This window comes from Cynocephalus volans, chromosome 10 (genome assembly GCF_027409185.1).
Source record: "Cynocephalus volans isolate mCynVol1 chromosome 10, mCynVol1.pri, whole genome shotgun sequence".
NCBI lineage: Eukaryota > Metazoa > Chordata > Mammalia > Dermoptera > Cynocephalidae > Cynocephalus > Cynocephalus volans.
The window spans coordinates 36,544,550-36,565,918 of NC_084469.1; the positions used below are offsets into that span (position 1 = coordinate 36,544,550).

The 21,369-nt window shown below is 39.2% G+C and overlaps 1 protein-coding gene across 2 annotated transcripts in view; it reads right to left on the reverse strand.

The window, feature by feature from the left end:
* STX8 (syntaxin 8) overlaps nt 1-21,369 on the reverse strand; it is a 268,672-nt gene that overhangs the window by 196,722 nt on the left and 50,581 nt on the right. For both annotated transcript variants that reach the window (XM_063112417.1, XM_063112418.1), the window contains exon 6: nt 11,732-11,824. In XM_063112417.1, the coding sequence (XP_062968487.1) occupies nt 11,732-11,824 (93 nt within the window). The remainder of the gene's footprint in view (nt 1-11,731; nt 11,825-21,369) is intronic.

Genomic DNA, 21,369 nt, shown 5'->3' on the forward strand with positions numbered 1-21,369 from the left:
AAGTTTCTCGATATTTAAAGACTTTCATGATGAAATAGGTAGTTATATTAAATGTGATTTTTTTTTCCTAATACTGTATAATGAACTGTGTCAACATTTGGAAGATCTGCTTAACTCAGTGAACCAATATTTTCCAAATTATCAGTGTATGATGTTACAAAATCATGCATGGGTAAAGTGTTCATTTGAAGTGCAAGAGAGATTCACAGACTGTAATGGAACAGAATACAAAAAATAAATTGGTATGGTTTCAGATTACACATTGCACCTATTAAGAAACTACTTGTCAAATTTTGGTGTAGTATCAAAGAAGAATATCTACAACATCTGAAAAGGTTATTAAAATCCTCCTTTTTTCAACCACATATCTGTGCGATATATATTTCATACACATCAATCAAAACAACATTGCAACGGATCAAATACAGAAGCAGATATGAGAATCCAGCTGTTCATTATTAAGCCAGACATAAAATATATTTGCAAAAATATGAAACAATGTGACTCCTCTCACTAATTTTTTTATTTTGGAAAACAGAGCTACTTTTCATAAATATTAAGTTATGTTAACATACAATGATTTATTATGTTATTTTTAAATGAACTAATAAATAGTTTTAAATGTCTCAATTTCTAATGCAGTATCAATAGATATAATCCACATAAACAAAAACGTTCTCACTAATTTTTAAGAATATAAAGGGGTCTACACAAAAAAATTTGAGAATTGCTATACTAGGTCAAGAGTAACCAAATAAAAGCCTGTATAGTGATATTAACATCAGATCAATAGACCTAAAGGTGACAAGCATTAGAGATAAAGATGGATATTTCCATAATGATAAAAAGATATAACCACCAAAAGTAAAATAATTATGTATATATACGTACCTAATAACTTTTCCTTATAATTTATAAAATAAAAAAAATTAACCCATTACATGGAAAAATAGCTAAATTCACAAACACTGAAGGAGATTTTCTCATATCTCTTTCAGAAACTGATAGAGGAAGCACAGAGGTAGTGAAGACATATAAGATGTGAACAACAAAATTAACAAGCCTGATCTAATAAATGTACATAAAACCCTGCCTTGCCCAGATTAGAGATACACATTCTCTGCAGCCATACATATAGTAGTTACAAACTTGGAATTGTTACTAAGACTCAGAGGAGATCTTAAGTTAAAAAATACTGGTATCATATAGAACATAATTCTCCAATCCTTATGCAATTCAGTGAGAAAATCAATAATAAAAAGATGGTTTAAAAATGCATGTTTTTGGAAATTTAGAAATGAGTTAAAAAGAAAAATCAATAACAATTATAAAATATAATGGACTTGATTATTTTAAAAAATTACTAAATATCAGTATTTGTGGAATGTAGAAATGCTATTTGAAGGACGAGTTTAGCCTTTTATATATATGAAAAAAAGAAATAACATAAGTTAGCATGGAGCTCTAGTCATATTCAAAATTATTAACATATACTAAAATCAACTCAAAATGGATTAAAGACTTAAGTATAAGATCTGAAACTGTAACATTACTAAGGGAAAATATAGGTGAAACACTTCAGCAACTAGGTCTGGGCACAGATTTTATGAACATGAGCCTGAAAGTACAAGCAACAAAAGAAAAAATAAACAAATGGGACTATATCAAACTCAAAATCTTCTGCACAGCAAAGGAAACAATCAATAGAGTGAAATGACAACCTACAGAGTGGGAGAAAATTTTTGCTAACTATGCATCTGACAAGGGATTAATATCCATAATATACAAGGAACTCAGGCAATTACACAGTAAAAAAACAAATAACCCAATTAAAAAATGGGCAAAGGAGCTGAACAGACATTTTTCAAAGGAAGACATACAAATGGCCAACAGGTACAAGAAAAAAATGCTCAAAATCACTAGTCATCAGGGAAATGCAAATTAAGACCACACTGAGATACCACCTCACCCCAGTTAAACTGACTATAATCAAAAAGACGGTGAATAACAAATGTTGGCGAAGGTGTAGAGAAGAGAATGCTCCTGCACTGCTGGTGGGACTGTAAATTAGTACAACCACTATGGAAAACAGTATGGAGGTTTCTCAAACAACTACAGATAGATCTTCCATTCGTTCCAGCAATCCCACTTCTGGGTATATACCCAGAGGAATGGAAATCATCATGTCAAAGGGATACCTGCACTCCGATGTTCATCACAGCTCTGTTTACAATAGCCAAGATATGGAACCACCCTAAATGTCCATTGATGAACGACTGGATAGGAAAATGTGGTGTATATACACCTTGGAATTCTACTCTGCCATAAAAAAGAATGAAATCCTCCCGTTTGCAACAACATGGATGAGCTTGGAGAAACATGTTGAATAAAATAAGTAAAGCACAGAGGGATAAATACCACATGTACTCACTCATATGTGGGAGCTAAGAGAAAAGAAGGAAGGAAAGAAAGACCACAGTGGTATGTTGGACTTGCAGAGGGAGAGAACATACCTTGGGATACAAAGTGGAGTGGGGGAGAGGGGGGGGAGGGGGAGGGGGAGAGATTTGGGGATAATTGTGTGGGGGACACGGGAGACACTCGCAATTTGTGGTAATGGCCATGCTGCCAGTATGGATCTGGCCATCACATCTTGGGCATGAGGGGTGACAATCAGGTTTGTATCTCATGAATATTCACAACCAATAAAAACAAACAAACAAAAACAAAATTATTGTTAACATAACTATCTCCTAAGATCGTTGTTTGTGGCTTAAAAGACCAGAGTTCTTCCCAAGAAAATACAAATCCTCTGTAGTTTTCAGAGCCTACAAATTTTCACACTGCAAAGCCTTCCATGCCCGGGCTCCTAGAACCTCTGCAACCTCATCTTGGTACCTTCTAGACATTACCATTTTCAGCCACAAAAGACTTTTGATTTCTGCAACTTGCAAGGTTCTCTCCAGCCTCCAAGACTTCACATGCAATGTCCCTGTTCTTCCTGGAATGCTTCACTGATTTCCTCTTCACTGGCAAACTCTGGCTCATTTCCGAAACCTCAGCCTCCTCCCACCATACCTTCCCCAGCCTCCTGTCCTTTCCACGGCAGCACTTAACACAGTTTGATAAAATACCTTCATCTTGAGATGTATTTGTTTAACGTCTGTCTCCCCCAGCTAAACTGTAAGAGCAATAAAGGAAGAGACCTTGTTTTTAGCTGTTACCGCTGTTTTTTACTCTACAGAGAGCCAGCCACACAAGTAACTGGCAGTCGGTAAATTTGTTAAATGAATAAATGCCCCGTTGCCAACGTGGCTAATTCTTCTCCCCCAAAGTGGCTAAACTTTCTGAGTTTAGATGTGCTAACTGCTGTGAGACAATGGAAAAATACCTATAGTCATCCCTTGATATCCACAGGCATCCTGGACCCATTCCGCCACAGATACCAAAATCCACAGATGCTAAAGTCTCTCATATAAAATAGCATGGTATTTGCATAGAACATATGCACATCCTCCTGTATACTTTAAATCATCTCTAGATTACTTACAATCACACAAATAGTTGTTACACTGCATTGTTTAGGGAATGACAAGAAAAAAATCTGTACATGTTTCCTACAGATGCAACCATCCAATTTTTTTTTTCCTTAATATTTTTGATCCCAGTTGGTTGAATGTGCGGATGCAGCACTCAGATACAGAGGGGCAACTGTGTATTATATATAAATATATATTAAATATATACATTCAATCTACATAAATATAATATAAAAATAGATACTAAATTTATACTTTATATGTAGGTATAAATAGATAAAAACATAAATATACTTTATAAATTATATATAATATACAAATATGTAATATATATAAATTATATATACAAGGATACTTCAAAAAGTTTGTGGAAAAATAGAATAAAAAGATTATACGAATCTGTCCATGAACTTTCTGAAGTACCTTCGTATATGGGAGAATTGGATGACCCCTTTAAATATACAGGTAGAATTCCAGAATTGATAAGTAGTAAATGGAGGAATTTTACATAACTGAAGCCACTGACCTTACTGTATGGTGTAGGTGTAGATATTTAATCTAGATAAAGGATAGCTATGGAGCTATTCAGTAAAATGTTCAAACATATGTACAAATGTGGACAAAGGTGAGCAGCTACTGCTGCTGCTGATTTTGCACATCAAGAGAATTTACAGCGTCTTCCTGGAAGATCTTAGAAGAAAGAACGATGACTACAGGTCAGAGATGACTGAGGAGAAGTTCTTCCAAAAGATGAAAAGGTGGCGGGGCAGGGGATTAGGTTACTACGTTAATTTATAAACGCTTGCTTGACCTGTGCAGTGCCCAATGCCACAGGGAAATGCACTCAAAAGTTCTCAGCATAGCTCTCCTGGGGTATCACTCTGGGACATGGATCAGTGTGTCTCCTTGCTCACATTAGACCTGCCAAGTAGTAACTGCCTCCACTTCAAATCATTCTATATTTCCTTTAAAGGAAAGCAGTTTCAAACTGTCTTGCTTCCTTAAAAGGCAAGCATTATTTAAGTTCTGGGGGTGCAGCATTAAACAACATTACTCTGGCCACAGATACTACCTTACACAAATACAAGCTTGCAGGCTGGAAGGCATCATTTCAGCAGATCTTCTAAACCCCTCGATTCAACTAATATGTGACCTCACCGCCAGGAGGGCCAAGTGGGAAGGATGCGTGTGCTAAATTTTGCTGTAGTAGCTACATTTTGCTGTAGTAGGATGGGGCTAAAAGCTAAGTAAATACTTTACAGCAATCTAGACTTTAACAAAAAGAATCTTCTTACAGCACTGTTTCCCAAACTTCAGCATTTCAAACACCACCTTCAGAATTTTCTCCCATGTTCATATGAGTATTTTGCCTGTACCACGTTTAATATTTTTCTGTATATCAACTCCACTATTTTTCTGACATATACAAATTAACTGAATAAGGAAATTTTACATTGCTATGAAATCACAGGTCTCAAATGCTAGTCACTGTTATTTCTATCGCACTCTGAAATATACAACTATTAAAATATAAATAAGATGCCTAACATACTTTGGGAAATTCTGATATCGAATAATACACAAACAGATTCCTTCACCAAACTGTCCATATTTCACCAGTACAAGACTAATTCTGTTATCGAAGTGCTAAATAAACAGTTTGAGAGGCTTTGGAGAGAGGCTGACTTGGGCACCAGCAATGCGAAGCTGTAGAGTCCACTTTAAAGAAATCTCACAAGGCAAGAGGAGTTATAGATACATGTATGACTCCATATACATTTTCTAGAGTAAGGCAGGTTAAACTGCATTTACTCACGACTGACAAAAAGACACAATGATTACTTACACTAGTTTCCTGTTGCTGCCCTAACAAATTATCAAAAACTTAGTAGCTTAAAACAAGACACATTTATTCCCTTACGGTTCTAGAGATCAGAAGTCTGAAATCAGTTTCTCTGGACTAAAGTAGAGGTGTCCCCTCCATTTCCTGACCTTGTCCAGCTTCTAGGACACTGTTCCTTGCAGCCCTTGGCTGGTGGCCCCTCCTCCACCTTCAGAGTCAGCAGTGTGGCCTCTTGCTCCAGTTGCGGCCCTGCCGTATCCTTCCATATCGAGTCTCCCTCTGCCTCCCTTTCATAAGGACACTTGTGACTGCACTGAGGGCTCTCTTGGATAATCTAGGATATTCTCCCCATGTTGATAGCCTTAACTTTACGTATCTGCAAAGTCCCTTTTGCCATATACAGTCACAGATTCCAGAGATCGGGACATGGGTATCTTTGCGGGTCATGACTCAGCCCACCACATTACTTTTCTAAACTTTCAACATGAAAATTCAGTTGAGGAGCACTAACCAATCAGTGAATGGTAACTCACTGACGTGTATGTAAAGTCGTCGTTTGAGCATTGTGTGTCCTTCAAGGAGTGTAATCCTATTTTCTAGCTCTTTCAAAGGACACACTGATTGCCTGAGTCCCAATACTGCCGATATCGAGACCAGGGCCTTCCTTGTCACCCTGATTCCCAGTGTGGCACACAAAGAAGGGAGATGTCCACTCTAGCCTCACACTGTCTCACTCCTTTAGGAAAACGCGGAGAGCAAATCTAATAATGCTGCATCCTGGGCACAAGCAGAGTGGGAATGTCAAGTATTTTTAGGCAAAAATGAGAGACTAACCTCCTTTGGTAAGATATCTCCATATGCCTGCCAGCTTCTACACTGGAACTGGACTGGTGCCTCATGAACAGTGGTCTCTTTTTCATAAATGCCTAACAAGATTTTCTAATTCAATTCAGCAAATATGTACTAAACATTTTCATGTTCACTCCAGTTAGCTACACAGATCCTGATTAATGGAAAAATACCCAAAATACCAGTTTCTGAAGCCTTATTCATATTCCTTACTTGAATAAACACGATCAATCACTATTTGCCATGTGAGTTAGGCACTGGGGATCCAACAATGAATAGAATGGAACATGCACCCTCAAGGAGCTTCCGGTACAGTGGAGAATATAGGGCTCTAGGGGAGCACATAGCAGGGAAAGAGTTCCTGGAGAAAATGATGTCCCAACCTATGCTGAAACTGAAATGATGAGTCAGCGTTAGCCAAGGCAAGATGCATGTTGGGGGAGGCGGGGAGAAAGGAAGGCAGCAGAGAGGGAGGAATAGCAATTGGCAGGAGTGGAGGGGGATTCCACCAGGCATTGGGAAAAGCTTAAGCAAAGCATCAGAGGCCAGCTCCAGCATATTGGTGCAAGTGAAGAACTTGAAGTGGGTCAGAATGGTTAGGGTGTATATTCCAGAGACAAGGAATGCAATAACTACATCATTGTAAACAGGTTTGGGCTTTACCAGGAAGGCAGTGGGGGGTAGGAAGCTGGGGCTACTCAAGATTAATAATGTGATCAAGCCCATGTTTTAAAAAGAATACTCTGATACAAGGTGGAGAAAGACTGAGAAGGAAATAAGACATGAGGCAAGAGACAGGCAAAAGGAGACAGTGGCCCAGACTAGGGTGGTGGTGATGAACAGAAGTCGACCAATTCTATTGATCTTTAGGATAGGATCTGGTGACTCACCAACGCTGAATATATCCGTATACCTATTCTGTTTTACAAATAAAAAGTTAATCACGGAAACATTTCTCAAAGGTTAAAAAATGTATGTGTGGTGGTGGTGGTGGTATACATGAAATGGTATTAAAATCAGAAAGTAAAACAGATAGTAACTCAGAGAGAAAAAATAAGAGACTTAGAGGATTGATCCAGGAGGTCTAAAGCTGACCAGTAAGAGTTGCAGAAAGAGAAAATGGAGAAAAACAAAAGGAAGAAAATTACAAGAGAAATTCCTAGAATGGAACATCTAGATTGTAAGGAACTCCAAGCATCCAACACAATGAATGAAAATATACCTACATCAAGTCACACTGATAAAATTTTAAAACCTCAGAGATAAGATCCTAAAAGATTCCAAAGAGAGGGGAAAATAGGTCACCTATAAAGGACCAAGAAACAATGCTGAAAGGCCTAAAAGCAATAATACCCCAGTGGCAATGGGTACAGTCTGCACCGAGATCTCAGTTTCTTAACTCCATTTCCCAGTAAAAGGAATCAGAGATCCTTAAAGAAACAGATTCCACGGTTAGGACTGGGAAAAAGGTGAGCCTGGTACATCTTACTCTTCCAGAAAGCAAGGAAATGCTCATAGATTGACAGAAACATCAAAAGGATAGGTCAATCTGGGATATTTGAGCACAAAAAGAATGACGAAGACCTGCACATATTAACTAGCAGAGATTTGTTCTCGGTGCTATTTCATCCATCAGAGTCATGCTTCTGTGATTCTTTGTGGTGCTGATTTTTAGGTTTGACCAATGCCAAAAGTAGGTCTCAGAACAGCTACTTTAGTTAAGTCAAGACAATCCTGCTCATATTCTTGTTTTAATGTTCTTTTTAAAAAGCCCTTTCTTCTTGAGCATGAACTTCAAAGAATTTTTCAGTAAACCAGTACCAAAACTCTTGGTTCTGGAACAGCATGTGGGGTGGTCTGCCCTGAGCCCTTTGTGCCCACCCATCCATACAGTTCGCCTTGAACTGAAAAGCACTAAATTCTGGGTTCCATGAGGGCCTCTCACTGGCTCAGTGCTCCACCCTTCCCTCTTGCCTGCCCCCACAAGCCAGTGTACATCCGGATCTCCCATCACTGGGATTTTCACTTAACTGACTATCCTTCTCCTTATTAGGTTTGGTCACTAGCATACCGACAGGGTAATTACCAGTATTGGTTAGACCCGTTTTAACTCTCTATGAGAAGATTGGAAACCGAATTCCTAAATTGAAGATAATTCCATCCTTTAGCTTTGTGGTTATGTTCTAAGTACAATGCATTTTGTTAGTAAGGTTTTGATATCTGATTCCAAAATGGCCTGGCTGGCCATTATCCTAGCCTATTGTTTCTCCCATTTAATGAAAACCAAATGAATAATTCATTAGGTCAGTAAATCACACAGAGATATTTACAACAAAAGTCGTAATCTTTTCTTGTGTCCCTGACTCCTTATTACACACTCTCAGATCACAGTAAAAATCCAGATGGGGCTGCAACCCTATTCTTAACACCTATGAATATAAACAACCTTTTTTCACTTTAACAAAAGGAATAAAGGCTGATTATAGTACTGGCAGGAATATAAATTTTTATCCTTGGAGTCTCTCCTATGAAAGAAAGTAGCTGACTCTGCCCTATCTCTGAGGAGCAAATGTGCACATTAGAAAACCACCAGCATAGCTGCCATCTCTCTGGGAGGCCACCACAGACAAAACCCAGCTTATTTTGGCAACTAATGGAAAAATAACTCATGTCTGTCTATGTACGCATGTATACAACCGGGTCTGGAATGGAGATGTGGACTGGGGAGGCCTGGAGGAAGCAGCAAGAGGGATGAGGGTGAGATGTGTGATTAGAGGAAAGAATCTCTGACTGTGACCATGATGCTCCGTGTATATATATGTAACTATGCGAATGTTCTTCTGTGCATGTGTGGGGTTTAGATCTGTCACATGAGCATATGAGAAGCAATATAAAAGTAGGGTATTTAAGACATTCAGCATATTCAACAAGGGCACTGGTTCTTAAAGTTGGCAGCATGTTAAAATCATTTGGAGAGCTTTAAAAAATATTGATGCTTGGGCCCCACCCCTGGAGATTCTGATTTTCTTGGTATAAAGTACTGTGATAGACAGATTAATGGCACCCCAAAGATGTCCACATCCCAGTCCCTGGAACCTGTGGCATATGTTAAGTTACAGGCAAAGGGATGTTAAATTTGCTAATCAGCTGACCTTAAAATAGGGAGATTATCCTGGATTATCTGGGTGGGCCCAATGTAATCACAAGTGCCCTTAAAAGTGGGAGAGGGAGGCAGCAGTGAGAGGTAGGAGTGACACAATATGGCAAGGACTCAAGCTGTTGCTGGCTTTGAAGATGAAGGAAGGCACCACAGGCTAAGGAATGTGGGCAGCCTCTAGAACGTTGGAAAAGGCAAGGAAATGAATTCTCCCCTAGAGCCTCCAAAAGGGAACGCAGTCCTGTGGACACCTTGGTTTTAGCCCTGGGAGACTCACACCAGACTTCTGAACCACACAACTGTAAAATTTTAAGTATAAGCTGTTTTAAGCCACTGAGTTTGTGGTAATTTGTTACAGTAGTAAGAGAAAACTAACACAAGTATGGCCTGGGCTTCGAGACTTTTAAAAGCTCCCCCAGTGATTATAATACACAGCAAAGTATTTGTAAACTAGAGGACAGACGAGATAAAGACATGCTGGTGTGGTTGCTTATGCTGGAAAAATAGATGGTGATTTCATCTGGGAAATTAGTAAGTTACCCACCTAATCATGTACCACCAATTCTTGGCCATCTACCCTCAGACACTGTGGCTTGTCTACACCCACCACGGGATGGGCACGCTTCACCAGTTTGGTGGCTACAATACTTTCTTGTCTGACCCATGGAACAGGTTAAATTTCCTTGGAATAAAGAACAATTACACACCAGACAGGCATATTTTCTACAAAACTTATTTTCTTACCAATACTATCTTTCAAGGAAGAAACTGACCTATAACTGAATTATATGTAAATATGTAAGTTGGCCTGTTCACGTTAGCACCACCACCGAGAGGAATAAATTGTCCTCCTCTCTGTGCTGAAACTATTAAAAACCCCTACTAGGATTGTAAAGACAGAGGGTTTCCCCATTTGCTTTAGTAATCTATTGATTTATGATAGACGATAAACAGATGAAGTTTATTTATTTATGACAGATGAATGGAATAGGACTGTGGGAACGAACGAACTCATTCTTCCTAATAATCCAGAAAAGAAGTGCCTGTTGTACAGTGTTGACAGGTGTAGCCTTCCCTTCAGAGTGAGCATTTGTCCATTCCCAGGGCTTCAATGCTCGCTCATACATGATAACTTATCTTGAAAGGCACTTCATCATGGTATTATCACCAAAAGCTAAAATATTAGAACTTCTACTTTTTACTTTTCTCTCCCTACTTTATCTTCCTTAGAGAGGAGGCTGGTGTAGTAGGAAAAGCAGTCACATTAGAATCAGAAGACCTGAGTTGGAATTTCAGTTCTGTCACTTATAAACGATGTGGTATTAGGAGGTCCCTCGGCCACCTAAGCTTCATCTCTAGCACAAAGACAACATTGCCTTTATGATGCTATGTAGTGATTAAATGAAATAACAGAGATGAACGTGCTTCGCACACAGCAGGGGGCTTTCCATAAATGCTAGCTTCACTGGAACTCAGCTACTTTTACACTATCACACACCACCTCTATGCTGAAGCTTTTGCCATCTCTTGTCTCTGGCCCTGCCCTGGGCTCTGGTACCATATCTCCCAGCGTCGACTAGACACTTCCATTCAGGTCTCTCCCTGGCATCTCTAACTGGACAAGTCCAAACTGGACTTATGATCTCCATTTGCAATTAGCAGCTCCACTCAATTTCTTTGACTTTGTCCACAACACTGAAAGCACTGCCAGTCCCCTGCATCCACCCTTTCTTCTCCACTCCTACTGCAACAGCTCTCATCCAGTCTCTCATCCCCTCACCCCACAACCAAGCACAAGGCCTTTCAGGTAACCTCCATGTCTTGAAGCTCCGTCTCTCCCAATCCATTTTGCTTGCGGTTTGCAAATTAATCCTTCTCCAACCAGATTGATGTGTCAAGCCCTGAACAAAGACCTTCAAACACTCTTTTGCCCCACAGGCTGGTATTTATGATTGAAGAAGAACAAACTCCAGTGGGTATGGAAATGATACAAGGCCCACATGGCCTTATTATGCCTTGCATCAGAGTGCACCACAAACTGAGCAATTTCATACCATTGCCACATAAACGAAAAGCTCTTGAGATAAGTGGATCAAAAACAAAGAATTTTTTAAAAGGAGCTACTGAGAACTGGAAATGTTTTTTATCAAATTTCTTGACATAGTATTTAATAACTACAATCTAAATCTGCCACAAACCAGCCTCAATTGAATTAAACTATAATAATCCATTCACATTAAATCACTTTACATATTGCATGATATTAAAATCATGCAACAAATATTCAGGCCTTTAGTGTTTATACCAAATGGTAAATCTGGTCAATCTCAGGCTTGTTCTTACCATTTTGTTCATCCAATTCATTCCCAATTTCCTGCCCCATTTGTTTTTGGCGACTTATGATAGAGGAAAGGGCATCAAGGCCTGCATCTTGTTCTGAAAGAAAAAGAAAAATGATTAACTAAAAACCAAAGGAAACAATTTAAAGTCCATAAATACACCCAGGCATGTGACACAATTCAATATATGATAAAAGTAACATTTTAAATCAGTTAATGTTATGGGAATGAAATATAAGAAAAAAATTAAATATCTACCTCACACCTTATACTAAAATGATTTCCAGAAGAATTAAATTTTTAAATATGAAAAATGAAATAATATGAGATTTGGCTAAATAAACATTTAGACTTTCTGACACTTAATACACAAAGAGCATGTACAAATCAGTAAGAAACAGATAATATCGTCATTTTAAAAATGGGCAATGGATTTTCAAGATGGCGGCGGCTGCGGCGGCTGGCGCGGAGTAGCTGAGGTGGAAAAGGTGGCCACTGGGCCTCAGGCAGCCGGGAAACTTGTGGACCTTCCTCTGGCCATCTCTTAAGGGAGGACTGCTGCTGCTGGCCGGTCGTGGGGGCTCAACGCCACTTTGCCCCCGGCAGGAGAAGCTGCCTCATTTACAGGCAACAGCTTTGAAGTGTGGAGCAGGAAAAGAACTGATTCTTAGCTGCAAAAGCGAGTCTTGAAACAGGGAACACGGCGCCAGGGCTGCTGTGGATGCAGCCAGGATCCCAGAGGCTGGGGCCGCACTGAAGGCGGCCAGCTGCCCTATTCAGGATTCGAGGTTTCAGGCCGGCATTAAAGAAGATTCCTGGGAGCGCCCGAGCAGCGCCGCGACTGAACAGCCCGAGGCGGCAGCGTCGAGAACACGGAAGGCAAAAAACCAGAGACAGAGCGAGCGCCCGACCTGGCACAGCACTGTGAGTGATCCCTGGCACAGCTCTGTTCGGGGGGTGGATGCCCACGCGGCTCCCGCCTGCACCACCAGGCCACTCACTGCCCCGGTGCTGCCTCCATTTTCCCAGGTGCGGGCAGCTCCGCCCTGCTCGGCCATCACTGAGCCCATTTGCTTGGCCTGGCGCAGGGCTTTCCGGACCCTGCGGGCCGGCCTCCTCTCCCACTCCCTCCGCAGTTCTCTGGCGGGGCTGGGGGTGTGGGGCGTCCCGACCAGTGTTGGGAGGGCTAGGAAGTACGGGCGGGCCGACTGTCACTCCACCACACCCTGGACTCCGGCCCCGGTAAACTTCCTGTTACTGGGAGGCAGATACCATCTCTGCGACCACCAGTTTGGAAAAAAGCCTAACGAATTTCTGGTTGGGAATAGTGTGGTAGGAGAGTTCCCAGGTCCGCTTGAACCTGCCGGAGAGCAGGCTGCAGGCGGGCACTAGACTCGGTTTATACCGGGGGGATACAAAGGTGAACAAGACCCGAGAAAGATCTACACAGTGCTACAAAGGCACCCAGAGAGACCGGTCGTCTGTGCCTAGCAGAAACCTGGTAGACTTCCTGGGCGAGGCGGTGCTGAGCAGGGTCTTGACGGCCCAGCTGATAGACGAGGGGTGCAGAAGACACACCCCAGCCCAGCACAGTGTGCACAGAGTGGGGAGACGTGTGGCCAGGGAGGCGGAGACTCGACAGAAACCACACACCCGGTGGGGTCGCCACTGCACGATCTAATAGCCTGGGCCAGAGCACACGGAACGGGGAGAAGTCCTGTACAGAAAGTGAAAGCTCAACAGAGATCACACACCCTGTGGTACGTGATCCACCAGCCCAGCAGAGTACAAGCTGACCAGAAAGGTGGATCCCCGGAGTAGCCCAAGACCCGAGGCAACCACACACACAAGACACTAGAGGCCAACTGAGCAGTCACGGCGGGAGCCATACCAAATTGGCAACCACAGCAACATCGTAGTTAGTCATTAGTCTCAAACCGGTGGACTGTGAAACCCCCTGCCACAATGAATAAACACCAAAAAAAAGACACCAGAAATACAAAAAATCAAGAAAGTACACCACCAAAAGTTAATAAATCTCATACTCTAGATCCTATAGAACAAGAAGCCCTTGAAATAACTGACAAGGAATTTCGAGTGATAATTCTAAGGAAACTGAATGAGATACAAGAAAACTCAGCTAGACATCATGATGAAATGAGGAAAAGTATACAGGATCTGAAAGAGGAAATATACAAGGAAATCAATGTCCTGAAAAAAAATGTAGCAGAACTTGCTGAACTGAAGAAGTTATTCAGCGAAATAAAAAACACAACAGAGAGTTTAACCAGCAGGCTTGTCGAAGTTGAAGAGAGAACCTCTGAACTTGAAGATGGGCTGTTTGAAATAACACAAGCAGACAAAAAGAAAGAAAAAAGAATCAAGGACATGGAAGAAAATCTGAGAGAGATATCAGACAACCTCAAGCGCTCAAATATCCGAGTCATGGGTATTCCAGAAGGGGAGGAAAATGGAGATTCCATTGAAAACATATTCAACAAAATAGTGGCAGAAAACTTCCCAGGTATAGGAAAAATCACAGATCTTCAGATCCAGGAAGCTCAACGATCTCCAAACGTATTCAACCCAAAAAGGCCTTCTCCAAGACATGTCATAGTCAAATTGGCAAAACTCAGAGACAAAGAGAGAATCTTAAAAGCTGCAAGAGAGAAGCGTCAAATCACCTATAAGGGAGCCCCAATCAGGTTAACATCAGACTTTTCATCACAAACCCTAAAAGCTAGAAAGGAATGGGATGATATTTTCAAAATACTAAAAGACAAAGATTGCCAGCCAAGAATACTCTACCCTGCAAGGCTATCCTTCCGAAATGAGGGGCAAATAGTATATTTCTCAGACAAACAAAAACTGCGGGAGTTCACTACCACACGACCACCCTTACAAGAAATCCTCAAGGGAGTACTGGGTTTGGTTCCTGAAAAATAACTACCACTGCCATAAAAACCTAAGAAAAATCTAAACCCGCTAGTACAATAAAAATGGCATTCATGAAGAGAAAACAAGCTAACAAAAACACTATCTACAACCTAAGGAACCAACAAACAAAGAAACCAAACAGTAAATCAGAAAGCAAGGAACAAAAGACACCTAAGACAACCAAACAACCAATAAAATGCTAGGAATAAATCAACACCTTTCAATAACAACTCTTAATGTTAAAGGCTTAAATTCCCCAATTAAAAGACACAGACTGCCTGACTGGATCAAAAAGCAGGACCCAACTATATGCTGCCTACAAGAGACCCACCTCACCCATAAAGATTCACACAGACTAAGAGTGAAAGGATGGAAAAAGATTTACCATGCAAACAGAAAAGAAAAACAAGCTGGAGTGGCTATTCTTATATCTGACAAAATAGACTTTAAACTAAAAACCATAAAAAGAGACAATGAGGGACACTACTTAATGATAAAAGGACTGATCCATCAAGAAGACATAACAATCATAAATATGTATGCACCCAATGTTGGAGCAGCCAGATTTATAAAACAAACTCTATTAGACCTAAAGAAGGAAATAGACACTAATACCATAATAGCAGGGGACCTGAACACTCCACTGTCAATATTAGACAGATCATCTAGGCAAAGAATCAGTAGAGAAACACAAGATCTAAACAAGACTCTAGACAAATTGGAATTGGCAGATATCTACAGAACATTCCACCCAACAACCTCAGAATATTCATTCTTCTCATCAGCACATGGATCATTCTCCAGGATAGATCACATATTAGGTCACAAATCAAGTCTCAATAAATTCAAAAAAATTGGAATTATCCCATGTATCTTTTCAGACCACAATGGATTAAAACTAGAAATTAATAACAAACAAAACTCTGGAAACTATACAAACACATGGAAATTAAACAGCATTCTACTTAATGACATATGGGTCCAAGAAGAAATCAAGCAGGAAATCAAAAAGTTTATTGAAACTAATGAAAACAATGATACATCATACCAAAACCTGTGGGATACTGCAAAAGCAGTATTGAGGGGAAAATTTATTGCATTAAATGCTCACTTCAGAAGAATGGAAAGATGGCAAGTGAACAACCTAACACTTCACCTTAAAGAACTAGAAAAACAAGAACAATCCAATCCTAAAGTTAGCAGACGGAAAGAAATCATTAAGATCAGAGCAGAACTGAATGAAATTGAAAACCAAAAAACAATTCAAAAGATCAACGAATCAAAAAGTTGGTTTTTTGAAAAGATAAATAAAATTGACAAACCATTAGCATGGCTAACAAAAAAAAGAAGAGAGAAGACTCAAATAACAAAAATTAGAAATGAAAAAGGCGATATTACAACTGATTCATCTGAAATACAAGGAATCATTCGAGACTACTACAAACAACTATACGCCAACAAATTTGAAAATCTGGAGGAAATGGATAAATTTCTGGACACACACAAGCTCCCAAAACTGAACCGTGAAGACGTAGAAAATTTGAACAGACCAATAACAATAAAGGAGATTGAAGCTGTTATCAGAAGGCTCCCAACAAAGAAAAGCCCAGGACCAGATGGATTCACAGCAGAATTTTACCAAACATTCAAAGAGGAATTGACACCGATTCTTTACAAACTATTCCAAAAGATTGAAACGGACGCAAATCTCCCAAACTCATTCTATGAAGCAAACATCATCCTGATACCAAAACCAGGTAAAGATATAACCAAAAAAGAAAACTACAGGCCGATATCCTTGATGAATATAGATGCAAAAATCCTCACTAAAATACTAGCAAACAGAATACAGCAACACATACGAAAAATTATTCATCACGATCAAGTGGGATTCATCCCAGGGATGCAAGGTTGGTTCAACATACGCAAATCAATAAATGTGATACACCATATTAATAAACTCAAACACAAGGACCATATGATCATCTCTATAGATGCTGAAAAAGCATTTGATAAAGTTCAGCACTCATTCATGACAAAGACCCTCTATAAGTTAGGTATAGAGGGAAAGTATCTCAACATAATTAAAGCCATATATGCCAAACCCACTGCCAATATCATCCTGAATGGGGAAAAGCTGAAAGCTTTTCCTTTAAGAACAGGAACTAGACAAGGATGCCCACTCTCACCACTCCTATTCAACATAGTGTTGGAAGTACTAGCCAGAGCAATCAGAGAAGAGAAGGAAATAAAGGGCATCCAGATAGGAAAAGATGAAGTCAAACTGTCCCTGTTTGTAGATGACATGATCCTATATTGAACAGCCTAAAACCTCTACAAATTCCTCTTGGAATTGATAAATGATTTCAGTACAGTAGCAGGATACAAAATCAACAAAAATCAGTAGCATTTCTTTTCTCCAATAGTGAACATGCAGAACAAGAAATCAAGAAAGCCTGCCCATTTACAATAGCCACTAAAAAAATAAAATACTTAGGAATTGAGTTAACCAAGGAGGTGAAAAATCTCTATAATGAGAACTACAAACCACTGCTGAGAGAAATTAGAGAGGATACAAGAAGATGGAAAGATATTCCATGCTCTTGGATTGGAAGAATCAACATAGTGAAAATGTCCATACTACCCAAAGTGATATACAAATTCAATGCAATCCCCATCAAAATTCCAAAGACATTTTTCTCAGAAATGGAAAAAACTATTCAGACATTTATATGGAACAATAAAAGACCACGAATAGCCAAAGCAATGCTGAGCCAAAAAAATAAAGCTGGAGGCATAACACTACCTGACTTTAAGCTATACTACAAAGCTATAATAACCAAAACAGTATGGTACTGGCATAAAAACAGACACACTGACCAATGGAATAGAATAGAGAATCCAGAAATCAACCCACACACTTACTGCCATCTGATCTTTGACAAAGGCACCAAGCCTATTCACTGGGGAAGGGACTGCCTCTTCAGCAAGTGGTGCTGGGATAACTGGATATCGATATGCAGGAGAATGAAACTAGATCCATACCTCTCACCGTATACTAAAATCAACTCAAAATGGATTAAGGATTTAAATATACACCCTGAGACAATAAAACTTCTTAAAGAAAACATAGGGGAAACACTTCAGGAAATAGGACTGGGCACAGACTTCATGAATACGACCCCAAAAGCACGGGCAACCAAAGGAAAAATAAACAAATGGGATTATATCAAACTAAAAAGCTTCTGCACAGCAAAAGAAACAATTAAAAGAGTTAAAAGACAACCAACAGAGTGGGAGAAAATATTTGCAAAATATACATCTGACAAAGGATTAATATCCAGAATATATAAGGAACTCAAACAACTTTACAAGAAGAAAACAAGCAACCCAATTAAAAAATGGGCAAAAGAGCTAAGTAGGCATTTCTCTAAGGAAGATATCCAAATGGCCAACAGACATATGAAAAAATGCTCAACATCACTCAGCATCCGGGAAATGCAAATCAAAACCACATTGAGATACCATCTAACCCCAGTTAGGATGGCTAAAATCCAAAAGACTATGAACGATAAATGCTGGCGAGGTTGCGGAGAAAAAGGAACTCTCATACATTGTTGGTGGGACTGCAAAATGGTGCAGCCTCTATGGAAAATGGTATGGAGGTTCCTTAAACAATTGCAAATAGATCTACCATACGACCCAGCCATCCCACTGTTGGGAATATACCCAGAGGAATGGAAATCATCAAGTCGAAGGTATACCTGTTCCCCAATGTTCATCGCAGCACTCTTTACAATAGCCAAGAGTTGGAACCAGCCCAAATGCCCATCATCAGATGAGTGGATACGGAAAATGTGGTACATCTACACAATGGAATACTACTCAGCTATAAAAACGAATGAAATACTGCCATTTGCAACAACATGGATGGACCTTGAGAGAATTATATTAAGTGAAACAAGTCAGGCACAGAAAGAGAAATACCACATGTTCTCACTTATTGGAGGGAGCTAAAAATTAATATATAAATTCACACACACACATACACACATACACACACAAACCGGGGGGGGGGGGGAAGAAGATATAACAACCACAATTATTTGAAGTTGATACAACAAACAAACAGAAAGGACATTGTTGGGGGGGAGGGGGGAGGGAGAAGGGAGGGAGGTTTTGGTGATGGGGAGCATTAATCAGCTACAATGTATATCGACAAAATAAAATTAAAAAAATAAATAAATAAAAATAAAAAATTAAAAATTAAAAAATTAAAAAATTAAAAAAAAAAAATTTTATATTATAAACATACAGTGAAACATTATATAGCTCTTAAAATCCTATTTCTCATGTATATTTTCATGTTGAAACAAGTTCAAGATATGTTATTAAGTAAAAAAGCAGAATACAAAACAATGTATAGTAAAACAGCAATTTTGTTTTTAAAATGAAAATGTATTACTTTTCTGGTTTTCCAAAATTTTAAAAGAAAACAATTCAAGTGACTCAAGACCCTTACTTGAAAATTCGATTTTTTTTTTTTTTAAACTAGATAATCTCAGAGATCTCTTTGTAAGAACTCTTTTTCCTTTGCTGTCAGGTGTTTTGGGAAGAACTCCCTGAGGCTGAGTCTAGTGACTACTGACGCCATACGTCAAATGAAGGTAACATGATGTCACAGTTGCGGGGGCTTCATTTGTCTGAAATTTTTTAAATGACTGTTTCACATAAAGACATATCTAAAAAAGCAGAAATCACAAGAGTCTTCTCACCCAAGATCACATAAACATGTATTTATGTTTTTTCCAAGTCTTTCTATGGAATTAAACCATTACACTTAGCTATTTAATTCATCTGGAATTTATTTAAACTAATGTTGTGAGGTAAGGACCTCTTAGTGACATATTTTGACACTGTGTACTTTTTTTCTTAACTATTCAAATGACCTGTTGTCTCTAGGGATCATTCCAAGGGACCATTTTATAGCAGAATTACTTTATAATGAGGTCCTTTTGGTCTTTGGTCTTTAGTAATGACTTCTTGGCTGGTGTCCAAGATAAATCTATCATTAACCCAATGCTGCTATAAGATGACCAATGTTATAGTAAAATTCTAAATGCACCTGAAGAATAATCTATATATTATATATATATAAGACTGAGGGTCAAGTGTCAATGTGAATTAAAATGTAAAACAATTTTTTAAATGAGGAAAGAAGATTCCTCTAGGGTTTTCAATTAGGAAAAGAGTAGTTAAAGGCCTGAAGTTGCTTTATCTAGCAGAGACACAGACTATGAATGAAAAATACCTAAGCTACACTCTTTTCTCTCAAATTTGACTCAGAGTCTGACAACTGTCTAAAGGTCATCTTTCTAATACCCAACAGAAAGAAGGCTAAAAATTCTGCTCCACTCAAATAATTTCTTTAAGACCTCAGTACCACTGCACCATATTTAAGTGCTGCAATAAATATTCATTCCATAATCCAAAGATATAGAAGTTCCAGAAAGTTGAGATACTGTATAGGTGGTAATAATCACTCAATGACCTGAGCTACTCTAAATCTTATTAGCACCATGCTCTAACCAACTGAGCTAAACAGCTGTTAATTCTCTAAGTCTTAAAGCAGCATTTCTTAGGGGAGGTGGCATGCCATCTTAGAGACAATGATCAAAATAAAATACTGCTACTTGCAAAAGTATAAACAATCAAGAACCATACAGTCTATTACCAGCAACACTATGACATTATCATGATAGTTCACTCCTATAATCTGCCCTAATCCATCACATAGCCCAAGTCATTATGCTATCACACACAATAGGTCATTTGCAGCATACCACACTTTATTAATCATTCCTCAATTTTACAATAGTGTGAATTTTAAAAATTAGATGATCATAATGGTAGGTAGAATAATGGTTCCCTCAAAGATGTCTGTGTCCTAATTCCTGGAACCTGTGAATGTTACGTTACATGGCAAAAGAGACTTTGCAGATGTGATCACGGTTATGTGAAATTTGAGATGGGAGACTAGCCTGGATTAGCCAGGTGAGCCCAATGTAATTATATGAATCCTAAAAAGGAGAGAATCCTTGCCAGCTGCTGTCAGAGGGAGAAATGAAGAAAGGTCAGAGACATGCAACTTGCTGACTTTGAAGATGAAAAAGGGGACCGTTAGCCAAGGGATGTGGGCCACCTATAGAAGGTGGAAAAGGCAATGGAATGAATTCTCCCTTAGACCCTCCAGAAAGGAATCCAGCCCTGCCATCACCTTGATCTGAGCCCCATGAGGCCTGTGCTGAACTTCTGACCTTCAGAACTGAAAGATAATAAATATGTTTTAAGTCACTCAATTTGTGCTAATTTATTACAGCAGCAGTAGAAAACTAACATACAATCATTTTTTGAAAATGTCTTTGGAACAATTAGGTGTTTGGATACTTCCTATCTTTACACATCCAGAAAAACCATTTTCTAAGTAAGTATCATATAATTGTGGGAGGACTATCTGGTGGCTGTAGATGAAAAATAAAGGGACAGTAATCGTGATGTATTCTTGCCCAAAATAACAAAACTGATTCTGATGAAGCCACTAAATCTAACTACCAATTTATAGAAAATATCTGGGATGAGGAATATGCTCAACACATAGGGATATAAACTCCAAGATCCAGATAGTGGGAAACTACACAGCAAACG